This window comes from Nipponia nippon, unplaced genomic scaffold (assembly GCF_047370975.1).
Source record: "Nipponia nippon isolate SJK-2023a ecotype South Korea unplaced genomic scaffold, ASM4737097v1 scaffold_3, whole genome shotgun sequence".
Lineage (NCBI taxonomy): Eukaryota > Metazoa > Chordata > Aves > Pelecaniformes > Threskiornithidae > Nipponia > Nipponia nippon.
In genome coordinates, this window is record NW_028262347.1 from 75,772,126 (window position 1) to 75,787,656 (window position 15,531).

General features: G+C 46.4%; 1 protein-coding gene across 4 annotated transcripts in view; it reads right to left on the reverse strand.

Moving 5' to 3' along the window:
- Positions 1 to 1,425: 1,425 nt before the first annotated feature.
- The window catches only part of ITPR2 (inositol 1,4,5-trisphosphate receptor type 2), a 271,134-nt gene continuing 257,028 nt past the window's right edge, over positions 1,426 to 15,531 (reverse strand). For all 4 annotated transcript variants that reach the window (XM_087765500.1, XM_087765499.1, XM_087765502.1 and 1 more), the window contains 2 exons: positions 6,388 to 6,549; positions 1,426 to 5,140 (listed from right to left, as the gene is read on the reverse strand). In XM_087765500.1, coding sequence (XP_087621626.1) covers positions 5,054 to 5,140; positions 6,388 to 6,549 — 249 coding nt within the window. In that variant the 3' untranslated portion in view covers positions 1,426 to 5,053. The remainder of the gene's footprint in view (positions 5,141 to 6,387; positions 6,550 to 15,531) is intronic.

Consider the following 15,531-nt stretch of genomic DNA (forward strand, 5'->3'; position numbering starts at 1 on the left):
AAGTTTACTGTATGAAAACCCATTTTCTCTTAGGACATCCTTTTTGCAGGATGATCTAGGAAACCTAGTAGCAAACAAGCCCATTTCTATTTAAGTTTAAAGTCATACCACAGAATATAAAAGAAAGTTAATTCTACTCAGAAACTCAGCAGGTTGGTAGAACAAGTGCACAGAAACAGCAGCAGGCTCTGTTTAATAGGATTTTTCTTATTAATTAATTAGCAGGCTTTTTCTCATTAAGAAGAGACCTCATTCTTTTCCTCATAAATACTGACCTTCTGTAATAAACACAGCTGGGGAAAAAAGAAAAGCACTTGTATGTCATAGTTCTCCTGTCACAGGTTTGTAGGGCGCTTCCTTTTTTCACCAGACCGCAGATTTCCTCACCCTGAGTTGTCTCAGTTGAAAGAGACAGTGGTTGTCGGCTGTTTGTCTTCCTCAATCCTTTTACCTAGAAGAGAGGGGAAAACCTCCGGTCTCTCTCTCAACGTGCTACTTGAAGGAGCTACACAAAAAAAAAAAAAGAAACAAAAATAGAAAAAAAAAGAAAAAGAAAAAAGAAAGAAAATAAAAAAGAAAAAAAAAGGCACACCAAAAACCTCACACACACAAAAGCCCCCACCCTAGCAAGAGAAGTCACATCAAACCTTCAAGCCTTTAACCCAAAATTAAAGTCTTAGACTGGCACCGGCAATGCATGATGGACAGCGAGAGGCTCCTGAGCACCACCAGCAATTCTGTCTTGAAAGGCTGCTGGCTGGTGAAGACCCACATCCCCTACACGAGCATGCACACGAGCGCGTATCACACGCTCTCCGCTGCTCACGAGCACGGCCCTGGCGGGACTGGCCTGCTGCTCCTCTGGGGGACGTGAGGATGGGATGTCCCCTCGCTCCTGCCGACTGCAATACGTGATGCTCAGGATGCCCAAAGCCTCGCAGTGAGTTGTCAAGTCCTCAAGTCAGACCCGAGGAGGCAGCGAGACCCGACGTGCCTCAGGCACTAGGACGTTTGGCTTGAGCCTGTTCCTCTCCATCAGTGACACCCACATCCATCACGATCCCTGCGTCTGCCCACCTTCAACCAGGGCTGCCCCTGGCCTGCCAGTTAGGGACTGAACAAGAAGCACTTGAGCAAATTATACACCTAACTGCCACCCAGCCTTCAGGAAAGGTGGCAATCTGACCCATTCTTCTCAGCGGAATAATTTCTGCCTGAAATAAAATAAATCCTCGCTTTGATCGCTGGATTCGGCCTCCATCTATTCAGGCCTGTACTCATGCTGTCTGCTTTGTCACTTAGAAGAAATGGGTGCATACCCAACGCCTGGTCTCCCATGCAAGACGACCAGCCTGGATTTCCCAGCAGCCTTCAGCAACACACATTTCCCCACACCTCTAGCACCAAGAATAAGTGAGACAGATGTATATAAAATGACACATTTTATTAAAAGTTACATTCAGCAGCAATAGACATATTTACTTAAGTAGATTTTAACTGTCAAGGAGCTTATAATTATAAATCCCTCTAAGACATTGAAAGCTCTTAGATGTTTTTAACTTGTTTGCAATCATTTCATATAAATAGGTAAGGTAAATGATGCTTGCCTAAGAAGAGGATACCCCAGCTGCATTAAACAAAGATACATATATAAATATATGTATAAAACAATGATTTTTTTTGTTATAAACTAATTGATGGGGATATTTCACAATCTTTAAGGCTTGGGCGCTGGCCCTGCAACTATTATTCACGTAAGAACTCTCCTGCTTAAGTTACCACGTGCGAGTGTACAGATTGCTCACACGGATAAGAGTTGCAGGGCAGGGCCTAAGCTTTGGCAGAATCAGCAAAAATGTCAAAACACTCAGTGAAATATATTTACAATCTGTGCAAGTAGCATCACCTACTGTTATTGATTACGGAGGTCTCTCTCGGAAGCTATCAACAGCAGAAAGGCACCGTGGCAAAGGCTAATCGGCATCTGTTAGCTCTTAGTTCTCCCTTCTGAAGAGCAGTATTTGGGCTCCTGAGCCTTGGGGACATCATTTGGGACGCAAGACAGAGAGAGCACCAGCAGCACGCAACTGCAGGCCTGAGCTCGGGACACAAACGCATCGAGTCTCAAGTTTTTCCAGCTCCAACAGCAGAAACCTCCCTTGATGTGCAGTGGTTCATTTGCTTTTTCCAAGTGTAAACAAGAAAAATGCCAACCACTTCCAGTATTAGCCAACCGCCCCCCCCTCCCAATAAACAGCGATCACTTAATTTATCTTCATTCTGTTAAACTGTGCTTTATACCTCTAATAAGCATTTGTGTGAGGAAGAGGAAATTGCTGTTGAAACAGAAGCTGTGACAAGATCTGATGAACTGCATAAACTAATTTGAATTAATACAGCTGCAGGGTCTGATTCTCTACCAACTTACCGCTGACTTTATGTTTGCATGCAACTCCTTTGGCTTCATGAGGTACAGTAGGTCTAGTCAGAAAGGCAACTCTGGCTTTATGTTATGCTGGTGGCTGGTTACTGCATGGCGTGTGGCTGATCAAACTCCCAGAATCAATTCACTGCAAGTCTCTCAGGGCTGAATGCCAACTGGTACATGAAGCCCCGTCCTCACTGACAGGCGAGGCTAACGGAAGGGGTTTTCACCACCACAGCGATGCTGGAGCAGTAGCATCAAAATGTCATACACAGTAAGCGTGAAGGAAAGGCACACTCCAAGCTTTATTCCTAAAATATCTCAGTCGTTCATTGAAGACAACTGCTTTCCTGTATTCTGCTTTGACCTCGCAGCTTTCCTACCATCAGCTCCCCATGCCACAGCCGGATCTGCTCTCCTCTCCAAAGACCCAACTGTTGTCTGGTCTTTGGAGTGGAAAAGGTTACTCCAGCCTTGGAAACAAACACGCAGTTATTGACCAGCTCAACCCAGCTCCCGTTGGCTCCACGCACCCCCTCTGCCTGGGAAGCAGCCGACGTCTGGCTGCAGCGAGGCTGCGAGCCCAACACCCGCAGAGGAGTTGTAGAAAATTTAGTCTCCCACCACTCGCTTCCATTGGCCTTGCGCCATTTCTGATAACCGCCACCTGCTCTTCACCTTAGCACATGGAGGCAGAGCGCTGGCTGGATTGGAGAGAGTTTCTTACAGGAAAAATAGACCCTAAACCTGGAAATGGCCATCGCCTTTCACAACCGGCATGCTCTATGGACTAAAGGAAAGTCAACAGAAAGAGATTTCCTTTCCATAAAATACACAAAATCCCTGCTTTCCACACAGTATTTTCGAAGGACACAATTGAAGCCAATGAGAAATGTCTTAATGGTAGAAGAATCAGACCCTAAAGTATATTATTTTTACCTCAGCCACTTCACTGGCACAAAAAAAGAGATGGTTTCCAAGAACAGGTTGGAATTTGGGACGAAGAGAGGGAAACGCCCCTTCCTTCCCTTTACTCCAGGTCTGCTGGTTCATGCCTTAAATAAGACAACAGCATTTCTTCAGGGAGAAACTAGAAACAGTGGAGGCAATAATATTTTCACCTTTGATCAAAATGGCTTTTATAGCAAAATGTAAATATTACAGGGGGAAAATCATTGCAAAAATATTTTGGTTTAAAAAGTGACTCCATGTAATGGAGGTGCGTTTTCAGATGCACCGAGGACAATTAGGTACCCAATACCCACTGAAAATGAAAGTGAACTGGGACCACAACTCCCATTTGTGCCCCCAAAATCTTCTCCTAAGAGAGAGAAGAGCCCTCTTGGGCTCTGTGGAAACCCTGTAACTTTTCTTTCAAAGCCACCCCAAGAAATACAGAATACAGAAGAAACCTGCACAGCTGACTCGGCTGCCGCCTTTCGCAGAGCCTAGAGCTGGAAGGAGCTCCTCCGGCATTGCCCCCCGTCCCCCACCAGCCAGGCCCGTGGGGAGAGGCCACTCCTGCAAGCCCCTGAAAGAGGAAGGGTGGGCAAAGGCAGGCTAAGCCCATGAGCTTTAGCTCAGAAGAAAGCTAGCAAAATATGGTGCTTATTTACGCAAGTCAACTCTCGTTGAAGATGAGTTTATGGAAGGTAATGACACCATTACAGCTCCATACAGAAAGACATTTCTAAGCTTTTAGAAAAAAAAATAAAATCCCATATGCGCTTCAAACTACAGGTATAATTTTTTTCCTGAATCCTCCACTGGAACTTGAATTTAAAACACAGTTTAACTCCTCAGTATGTGAAATCTCACGGCCACATTAATCAAGAACATCTGAAGCCAGGAGAAAGAAATCACTTCCAGTTATGTTGTCAGTGTTATGTGCATAACATTCCCACAGCTGTAGATCCATTGTGCTCCATGTTATAAATAAGAAATTGCATGGTGACAGCTAAAATTCAAAAGCGTTAATGTTTCTCTTTACAACTCTTTTTCTATTTTTTTTTCTTCTTTTTTTTTTTTTCCCAGTCTTTTGAGGTTTCTCCCCTTTCCCTCCTAGTAGAAGTTACTTGAAGCAACATTATTGCTTACTCAACTGACATATTTACGGTAATTAAAAAATAGTAAATGCCAAGCAGATATGAATAGTGTTGCTATTTGGCAAATAAGCCAGAAACAACTTCTAGTGATTCCGAACCAGGCTGTCGTATTTGCGTTAATAAACATTTCTTCTTCTTCTGCTCATCTTGGTTATCCCAGCGCTTTAGGGAGAAGCCTGAAGGCAGCTCTAAGGACGCGGCCAAACGCTGCCCTGACCTCCATCGCACACGGCAGCTACCACCGAAGCCATCGAGTCGCAGAGTGCAAACGCAGCTGAGTCGGACCCCGTGAATGAATACAAACGAGCTCCCTTGTATCTCTCGCATTCTAGGTTGTGGTCCCTTTCAACCATGAAAAACAGCTACAAATTGTTCCCAGAGCTAAACCACTTAACATCTTGGCACTTGGTTGTTTTTAACTTTGTAACAATAGGCACTGTTCACTCCTCTCAATCTCAGCTTTTTATTCTATAATAAAGCAGGAATACTGATGAAAGGCTAGTCACGGCTTCTCCCCGTGGTATCAGGGTGGTGGCATGTGATGATTCACATGGGGTGTGTTTGATCCAAGAAAGCCCAGCCTCTGCTTATTCTTCCTTTGTTCTGTCATCTAAGGTGGAAAGGCAGAGAGAGACGAGTTGAGAATTTTTTTTCTTTTTTTTTTTTTTTCCTTTTTACTATTATTTAGCAGTCACAGAGCAAGATACATATAAGCAAAACAACAGGGAGTGGAATTGTTTTCTTCAGCACTGAAAATTACAAGTAAGAGATGCCTTTGAAGTGGGAGATCTGTTTCCTGCAAAGTATGGACATTTTATTCTCATTTGTACATTATTCTTATCCAGTGGCAGGTCTTACAGCGTATTATGCGCTGCTATCGTGTTGTGTAGCCCTGCAGAGGGTCAGCATTGGCACTTGGTGCTGTACAATCACAGAATTAAAAGACGGTCCCAGCCCCAGCGAGTTTAAATTTAAGCCAGGGGAGAACAGATTCAGCCAGAGAGGGATAAAAAAACCACCAGGACAGTATGGGTAAGCACAATAAGCAAGGGTCTCAGCAGATCCAGCCTAAACCTTTGTCGAGTTTTTCACAGGGAAAAAGAGTTTTAAGGAGGGATTTGAAGGGGGATAATTAGATAACTCTGTTGATGCCACTGAAGTGCTTCCCATAAAGAAAACACAAAGATGCCTTTCTGAAACTGTAATGAGCAAACCAGAGGTGACCAGCATCTTTAGCAAAAAAGGAGCTGGCCTTTTGATCCTGAAATGAGAGAAAACACATAAGGTGGTTTAGGCAGGAGCAGGGCTTTAAGGGAGGCCAGCAGCTTGAGCTCCATACAGGAGAGAAGGGGGAGCTGCAGGAGGAGCACAAAGACAAGGGTGACACAAGCAAAGCAACAGGCTCTGCAAATTGTTTTCGCAACAGCACTGTTGATTTTCTTAGTGGGGGAAAAAAATCCAGGTGTTGGATTCAGAAAGCTTTTCTACTGATTCCCATCAGCACGCAGCTATTTCTGACGCTACGCCTTTTTTATTGCCGGGTTATGCAGTACCTGCATAGGCAAAGCCCGTCACTGCTTCTGCAGTTTTCCCTCTGTCCTCACACACTCACTGGGAGGATTTCATAACTAATTCCCCCTCGGCTTTTCTCCTTACCTGTTCTCTGCTGTTGCTAATGGAGTACAATTTCATTACAAACCCCTATCAGTGTATCTGCTCAGAGAGCTTACTGGAGGGAAAGATAAAACCTTTCTAAGACAAAAGTCTCTTTTGTAACACTGTCCTGAGTGTGACCTGATGAAAGGCAGCGTGTACACCCACACGCGCTCAGGTTGCTACCCACTGCAGGACACTTACCTGTTCCTTGAGCTCAGCAAGCTGACTGGAAAGCTGTTTTACAAGGCTCATGGTTGACTCCAGCCTCTCTTGCAGGTTCCTGATTTCATTTTGCTCACTGTCGCCTTCATTGCTAACCAGGGACATGGCTCTCATCCGAGGGAACCAGTCCAAGTTCTTCTCCTACATGGGTATTAGAAAAATTAGTAATGTTAGTAGGGGTTTATTCAGTACTACTAAGCTGAGACAAAAGAACGAAAACTCAGAAGGACTTCTACTCAGTGGATGACACACAGCAAGTGAGCTTAAGAAGCAGTAAATTCAGAAAGTATTTTACACAAGCATTTTTATTCTTGGTTCTCCTTAGCTACAAAGGAGGCACCGACTGCAAAATCTTGGTTCCCCACAGCTGCATCTATATTGCAGCGTGGGCAGTGTTGGCACATTCATCTGCGGCTCTGGCATGCAGAAACGCCCGCTGGGTCCGCTCCGGGGAGACTTCTCTGGTACACTAGCACCAGGAAAGCCTGAGTGCTCCCTGTGCTTTGCTCTTAAGTGTATGCAGGGACACATTTCCCCAGTGTCTCTTCAGCTTGGCTGGCCTCCATCTATTTCGGCTGTCCTTGCAGCAATGTCAGCAAACCAACATCAGGAAAACAAGCCAAGCCAGAGTCCTCTCCAGAGTGGCCTGGAGTGTGCCTACTGCAAGAGCAGAGGGACCTTGGACTGAATTCAGCTGCCCACAACAGAAGATTTGGGATCCTGAGAATGGCCTAGGCTTCAGCATGCTATTCGGATTGTACACTTTAGGTAGATGCAAGCACAACTCCATGGCCCAGGGCTAACCTGCTAGGGACCAAGCACTGCGTGGAATAGCATTGAATTGGGTGTTTCTCTATTCATGGACTCAGGCTATGAATTTAATCATGATAAAAATACTGTAAAGATAGATGATATGAGGCAGGAAGTGCTACGTATCAGTATCGGCCTGAATTGTCTCCATGGCTCAGGGGCACAGATATTTGTGTGCAAAGCGTAACGGACGGAGGAGTCTGGAGGGTGCAAGCCTAGGAGGAGTGGCAGCCATGTGGCAAGCAACCCGATTTGCCTTAAGGCACGAGACAAGGGAAACAGGTCCTGTAGCTGGCAACGCGTTACATCAACGCACCTCTGCCCTCCACCTTGGGGGGAGTGGCAGGATGTGGTTAGATCATATGTATGGTGTTTTGCAACGGGCCTCAAAGGACATGTGCACTTGATAACTTTAGAAGAGAAAGAGAATGAGCTGGAGTGTGTTCCAGACTACTGCACTGTGAATGGCCCCACACAAATAGCACTGTATCAAAAAGAAAAGGAGGAAAAGAGGAGAGGAGGAGAGGAGTAAAGGAAAGGAGATATTTCCTTTCCACCTACAAGACTCCTGGCAGGAAAAAGCTGTGCTACTTATGTTGCCTGGGCTTGGTATTTGGTAAAGTTTTAAGTGCATCGAACTCACTGTAGTCTCAGACTTTGTCTCACCATGAAAATACAAAAGCCACCGACGATTCTGCAGTATTTAGAGCTGGGCAGCCCAGGGCAGCTGTATGGGAGCAGGTTCCACGCGGGCTGGTCTGGCAGAGCTGTGAGCCCGGGGATGTGCCAAGCGTATACAGCTTTATCGTGCTTCCAGAGAGACTTGCTTTCAACTACGTAGTGCTCTGCCCTGATCACCAAACCCTCCCCTCCTACAGGAACATGGTTCAGAAACAACCAAGCTAACCCTTGGTAAGCATGGAAGCACTTACAGCATTAATATTTTTCCACTATTTGCATTAGCTCAGTCCCCTGTGTTACCCTGGGTAAGACTAAATGCAAAGCCCTAAGAATTTTGGCTTGCTTTCTTCTTTTTAACTCAAAACTTCTAATGAGTTTTTGTCCGGCTGTGCAACCTCTGGTCCTGTCGCTAAAACAACACCATGTTCAGGGAACTAAGACCGTGCCCCTCCGTTGCATTTTGCAGCCCAGGGCTCAGTCAGCCGTGTGCGCTGGTGGAATGAGGCCTCTTTCCTCGCTGCCCACTTTTTTGAGCCTCGTGATCTCATTATGACAATTTACTGTGGTTACGCATGATGCCATTTTCAATGGGTCATAACTCATTCAAATCAAAACCTGTTTTCACCAGCTCTGCTGGTGAGCTCGAAAGGAGCGCACGTGACCCTCCCTGCTGGATATCCCCAGCGGACACACGGAGCGGTAGACTCCTATTTCTGCTGCATGCGTTTCTGCTTACAAGACCAGCATTCATTTTCTATGAGTACGCTCCGATATTTATTTTAAATTTATTTTGGCTAGAATCTAGCAGAGCATTCATCACGTGGCTAGTGTTAAGCACAGGTGCACTCATTTATACTAAGCTTAGTTTGTGCACAGTGCCTTTCTGGATCAATGCCTTTTTTTTGCAAAATGTTTGCCAGCAAATTTGTCTGCCGCTACAGGCACAGAAAGTGAATTCAAAGGAGCTACAGTGAACAGAACTGCACTTGTATTTGAATGGTTCCTGGAAAGCTCTAATATCTGCACCCATTACAGCTTCTCTTGCTTGAAGCACCTGAAGATACCAAACACAAGGCCGCATGGCCGTAGGAGCCAGCTGAGGGGCTAGGAGCCCTTTTTGGCAAGGCTCACCATAACGCCAAAGTTTCTAAAGCCAGGCTGCACAGGGAGAGCAATCCGAGACGCCATCATTGCGGTTCTTGTGTTTGCAGAGTGCTGCTGCCAGGATTGCGAAATGCACTTTGCTAGTTTTCTTTTCCATCTGCCACTCCCTTGCTTCTCCAGGATGCAAGGCACAGACCACCGACTGCCTTGGAACGATTTTTGTGGCCTGACCCTCCGCGGCACCACAGCGTCCAGAGGAACACCACACAAATCCATGCGGATGCCAGATGTCCCGGCTCAGTGGGCTTGCCTCTCTCGAGGCTCCCAGTGTCACCTGCCTTCCTCCTCCTCAACACAACGTTATATTTTCTGGGAAGAGGGATGACCAGGAGCAGGTGAAGACAGGGACAGAGTGCGCAGCACATCACCTGTTGCCACACGACACTGTGGTGCTGGTGGTAGCTCTTCAGCTGGAACCATTCTGAACCACATGCCAGCCCATCTTGGCCACCACGAGCCCCAGAGTCATGGGAACTCAATGACAGACTCCACTCATTTGCATGTGCCCAGCTTTGCCTTTCCAGCAATGCTGTGATAATCTCTCCCAAGAAAGAAATCCAGTTATGGTTTAGCTACAGACCAAGAAAATCTGGGCATTTTTTGCCAAAATGTTGTGGAGGATCAAGCAAGGACTTGATCCAAGTTCTAAGAGAAGCCGATGGGTTTGCATGGACCAGAGATCTCATGAAAAGATGCTACTGACTTCTATAGCTTTTCCTAGCAGCAGAGAGGCAACAGGTCAAACAGCTGACCATAGGTCTCTCACTCGGTAGTCCCAAGTGCTGTGTTGGGCGCAGGCAGGACTTTGCTTCTCGGTTCTTAACTGCATATACATCTAATGAAATCCAGTTCAGCTGTGTATCTTTGTCATGCAAAGTACCAGAAAGATTCAAAATTCAGTAGGTCAGTAGGAAACACATTCTAGCCTGCCAACCTGTCTTTAAGTAAAAAATACTTACCTAGCTTTCACCGATAGTTCCATTATAGTATTATAGTGCACGCAGTAGGTATATTCCCTTGCTGAACTGCATGCTTTTGCCAGTCAATATTATCTTATTTTTTCATTGCATTATGAACTGCAGAACTTTAATAAAGGGCAGCATGAAAATTAGCTCTGGCACACAGCCCTGTTTGCTGAGTCTACACCACAAACAACCAGCAATTGCTGCTGGGGACAAAAAACTTTTGATCACAAACCTGTGAGGATCCAGAAGGCAAATTGGACAAGGCTCCTCTGCCGAAAATTTTAGTGATCTGTAAGTGTTCATGGGGGCACAGGCACTCTGTGGCTGCTCAGCTATGGGAATGCTATTTTTACTTCAAGGTAATTGCTTGCCAATTAACTGGAGGTAGTTAACATGTTTGTACAACCCCAAACATTTGTTCTGGGACTTAAATGTTTATGGGCTCGGTCCAGGGTTCACCTTGACCAACTAACACATGTTAAAGCTATAACATGCCTCCTCTACACTGCAGGTGCGCTCCTGCTTCCCCTTATTTGACTTGTGCAGGGATGGGATTTTGATGGGTGCTATCTGTCATGCCTTAGCTATTACTCTTAGAAATCCAACCATTTTGCCCAGGATAGAGCTCACTCAGACATTTTGAACACGGCCTGGAGCCGAGCAGCAATTTGGACAAGGGAGGGAGGCTGCTGGCAGGGAGCAGGGCAAACCTCTGGAAACAGCTGCCACAGGGCTCAATCAGCAGCCACCAGGTTAGCGTGGGGTGACGCAACTCCAGCAGAAATGAGATCGCAAAGGGTGAAACATGTGGATGGGACGCTTAGAAACAAAGTAGCCGCCTGGACACAGAATTAATTGTTAAAATGTACTGAAGCCTTCTTCCTAAGCAACCAGGGCTGAACGCAGTATATTGTTACTGTTATTTCATTCTTGCACAAGACAACAGCTATTGGCAGCCCAACCGCAGCAGCCCACCTACGGATCACAGCATCTTCCCGCTCCACACTCCCTCTGCAAGCGTAACGTGTGCCTCGCAGAATTCGTATTTAAGTATACATCTGTGTCCAGGGCAGAGAGTCAGCCAGACAGGAAGGCTGCAGGGACAGAAAGGAGCCGCAGACTCCTCTCCGTCAGTTCAGCTGGGGGGAAAAAAAAAAGGAAAAAAGGCAGGTGGGGATAGCCAAAAGGCTGCCGGCCAAAGAGACTGCACACGAGCAGAGCAGACATTTCATGTGGCGATCCAGCACGCTCACTCCCTCTGTCCTCCCCTCCTCAGCTGGCGGGACTCCAGTGGGAATCACAGCTCACCCGGGGCGAACACCTCTCTGCAAGGTACTCCGGGTACACCTAGCTGCGAGGTGCTGAGGGCGAGGGCACACGCGTGAGAAATCTCAGGGCTTAGAGCATTTGCTACGCGTGTTTTCTGAGAAACCTCAAACCCTTCTTCTCGGAGAGGCATGCTCAGAGCAAAAGTCTGTCTTTGCCTCCTGGAGTTTTCTATGCAACTTTCTCCTTCCCTTCTGTGGGCTTTCCAAAGGGAGGGCAGAGATACAGGCTAAGTCCTCCCTTCAGTAAAACATTGCCATTTTTCTGACTTTGTTAGCTTTGGTTGAGCATGGATGGAGAAAAGACTGAAGAAATTTGTTTAGAGTTTCTATACTTTGTAAAAAGTCTCTCTCGAGTCATCCCTGTCCTGTTGGCACAGCCAACTGGCTTCAATTGAGCTCTCACGCTGAGCTGAACCCATGCCTCCGGAGTAATTGGCAGAGGGACGTTTCTTTAGGAGGTGCTGGTTTCACAGGCTAGCAGTGAGATGGATCAGCTGCAACCAGCAGGAAAGACTGGGCTGAGCCTTTAAAAAATAGATTACGAGATAACAATGAGAGAAAATAGGTCAAAGAGTAGGACGAGGGGGATGAAGTAGAGGAGTGAAGGCAGCCTAATGCATACTTTCTGCCGGTGCCACTGCCATGGGCTCCGAGTGCCACGCCACCGTCAGCTGTACCAGACTTTCATTTCTCCAGCAGACTCTAATGCAGTGACTCTTAGCCCCTTCTACCCCGTGACCCCTTGTTGCAACATGAAAACAAGCCGTTTCAGGACTTCCCTCCTATCTATTCAAAAAGAAAAATGGTGATGACTGCTCATGTCTCCTCCTGGGTTGTGACCTCCCCAGCTGCACGCCTCAGAGCAGGAGACGGGCCTCCGTGTCCCCCAGCCCACCGTTCCCCTGTCTGGCACAGATTGTTCGCTCCTTGGTGACTCAGCGAGGCGAGCGAGATGGCCATCAGGAGGGTTATTTGTTACCTAATAACGAGGCTGAGAAAATGAGCATGCTTAAAGCCCTCTGAGCTCCTCAGCTAGACGGTCGCTGAAGGGTGCAGAAGAGGAGCGCGGCCATCACCATGAAAGTTTGCTACCACCGCCTCGGTGTGCTGCGCTGGGCGGTTCGTGGTATCCCACCCTGCAACACACGTTCGTTGACGTGCAATGAACAGCATCCACTGTGGCAGCCTGGCAAAAGCCTCCTACAGCTTTAGAGAGACTGTAGCCTCCCAAGTGCCCATTGGGGTGGTAAAACCCTGCTGCGCTGGCATTGAGGGGAGGCCTCCCGGCCTGAGGAGCGGCACTGCCGGGAAGCACGGCACAGCTTCGCCCTCTGCGACTCAGTTGCACCCTAGGACCCGTGCCTCAGCATGAAGGCAAACAAACCGTCGGCATTGCTGCTCTTCAGCAGGCAGCTCGTGTCCTTTCAGGCACGAGAACGAACAGGCCGTTCACTCGCCTTTTTTGAGCCAGCACCTTGAATAAATATTTTAGCGCCGGGTACAAAGAGATCTATTTACTGAGAAATTATTCTGTATGTCTGAAATGTAAATAAGTCCATCCATTCCCTTCCCAGATCTGTTGCCCATATAAGCAGAGAGCGATCAGTCCAAACGACCTTTTGAAAGCTATTATTCTTCTGCCTAGGGACAGAGTCTGGTTCTAAAAGTCTGTAGTTATGTAGCTCCTATAGCCACCTTAAAAAGGGATTTTAAAGATTTAAACTGTCTTGTGCTTCAGATGACACAGGGCAATAACCACTTTGTGATTTAATCACAGACAATAATAATTTGGTTCAGTGCATGATTCAGCTAATCCACGATTTGATAAACGTTCATCCTAAACTACAAACCCAAATAGCTTTCTGCAAATCCTGTTTGACACTTTAGTGTTAAGACTGTATTTGATAAGAAATCTGTGCTGTACAAGAATATAGGGAGGGAAATTAGGAATTGTTATGCATCTATATGCATCCAGAACAGTAATTCAAGGAAAATAAAAGTAAACCTTGGCAATTACAGATAAATCTTTATGCAACAAGAAAACTCATAGGTCTGGCTGGGTCTATACTGGATTGATACATGCCTGCAGCTTCCACAGCTCATGGAAAAATATTGAAATCTCTTTCCCCCCAAAAGAAGGTTGGAACCATAACACAGACCCACCGTCTGCTTTAGCAGCGTCATTGATGCATTTACTTTCATTTTAACTTGGCTGAATGTTTTTGAGGACTGCAACAGAATCTATCACCGTAATTCTGAATAATTGTGAGTTCTTCAAGACTGATATTCAGGCCAGTCAGTTATAAATGTCTCAGTGTTTCAGTTATCAGCATTCCCACTTGTGATATCCCTGCAAAAATTACGGCGAGGAATGATAATAAACCTCAAGTTGCGAAGATTTTTCTCTGGTGCTCTATGTGGCAGTTTTGATACTCAGCTTGAAACTCTGTAAAGGACCCTGCTTTTCCAAGAACAAACACCCCAAAATTTCTGCTTATCAAACACACCTAAGGGACTTGGCATTTACCTCCAAGCAATGGAAATGATTATGAAAATAATTTTTTACAGTCGAGACCATAAGTTTGAATGTGATCTTGCACTACTGTTGTAGGCAAAACCATATGCAAACGTTAAGTACCTGAGTCAGCAGTGTGACCTTACGGTGAAAAAGGCCAACCACGACCTGGGCTGCATCAGCAAGAGCGCAGCCAGCGCATCGAGGGAAGCGATCCTGCTTCAGGCCCGAGCAACTGTACCCCAGAAGGTAGAAAGCAGAAACCGAACTAAGCAGCTTTGTCGCCGGTGCACTGAGACTGCACCTTCCAACTACCCTCCAGGTGGGAACCTGGGGGACCCGCAGGTGTGCAAGGACCGCAGCCGGCCGGGGACTCACGAGAGTTGCATGGCACAACTTTTGCGTGCTTGGAGGGCCTGAGCTTGTATCCTACCCCAGCACTACTCCCCTTGAAGCTACATTTGCTTCTTGTGTCCTCCCTTCCCTGCGGCTCATGTGCATTTCTCAACTGTTGATTTCTTCTGCTGTTTCAATCGCTCTCTGCCACCTTATCTCTGTCATAACCCTGAGAATTGATATTCTCCTCTGCAAATCTTCAAGAATTCTAACACTACGATCTGAAGCTAGGATTTGGTGCTTAATATTTGTGCCCTTAAAATAGATATAAGTATAGATGTGTGCAAAACACAAGTTTATTTTTCTACATTCCTATGTTTTTATGTTGTTAGTGGTTACGGGACATGCTTTAGGAAAAACACTTCAGATTATTCATTTAAAATAATGAAATTATTTCTGATATAATCCCTGGATCTTGTGCATAACGAAACAACATCTGGTAGAGAGATTAGAAAATAAATGTTCTTGGCTTATTTTTTTTTCTTTTGTTAAACAGATGTTGTTGATACAAAACACAGAACTGTAAATCATAGCCTGCATGTGGACACAGACTGTCACTACTGAGCAGAAATTTACTGTGGCTAGATAGAGATTTGAAACAGCAATGAATCACTGGCTTAGTAACTTTATTCACGTGGGTATGGTTTCAATATTCTGACATTAAGTGCACATGTCCTTAAAAAAAGAACCTTTTAATGGCAGCATGGGAGGCTCTGGTTTAGTTCCAGCTGTCTCGGTGGGGGAAGCACAGCGTAATGCAATGGCAGCCTCTGCGCAGAGGCACCTGGCAGTTCTCCGTCTCCTCCTTTGCAGTTCATTGCGGTGCTGCTATTGAATCCCGCAGGCTCGGCTCCCCCAGGGCCGAGAGCGGCCCCTCTTAGTGCCGCACCGTGTAGGGCACCCCGGTCACAGGAGAGGGGCTGAGCTGCTCGTGCAGGCCCACCACCGCAACCAAAACGCCTGCAGCTCTAACTTCTTGCTCCCCTTCCTTCCCTCGCTGCCCCCAACATCGTTTCAGCAAATTCACTAGTCGTTTGCCAGACTAGCTCATGCCTAGCTGAACGGTAATGATATTTCTGCTTCCCGTTAACTGCGTTTAAAGTGAACAGAATTACGATGCTTCTCCCGCCCCTTGCCATTCCTATCGAGCTGCTTGCACTAGCACACTGAAGCCCCCCTTCTGTTCTTCTTTTAATATTGATTTTCTTTTGCAAAACATGCTAGCAGGCACACTCCAGATACTGAACTCCAGACAAAAGCCCAC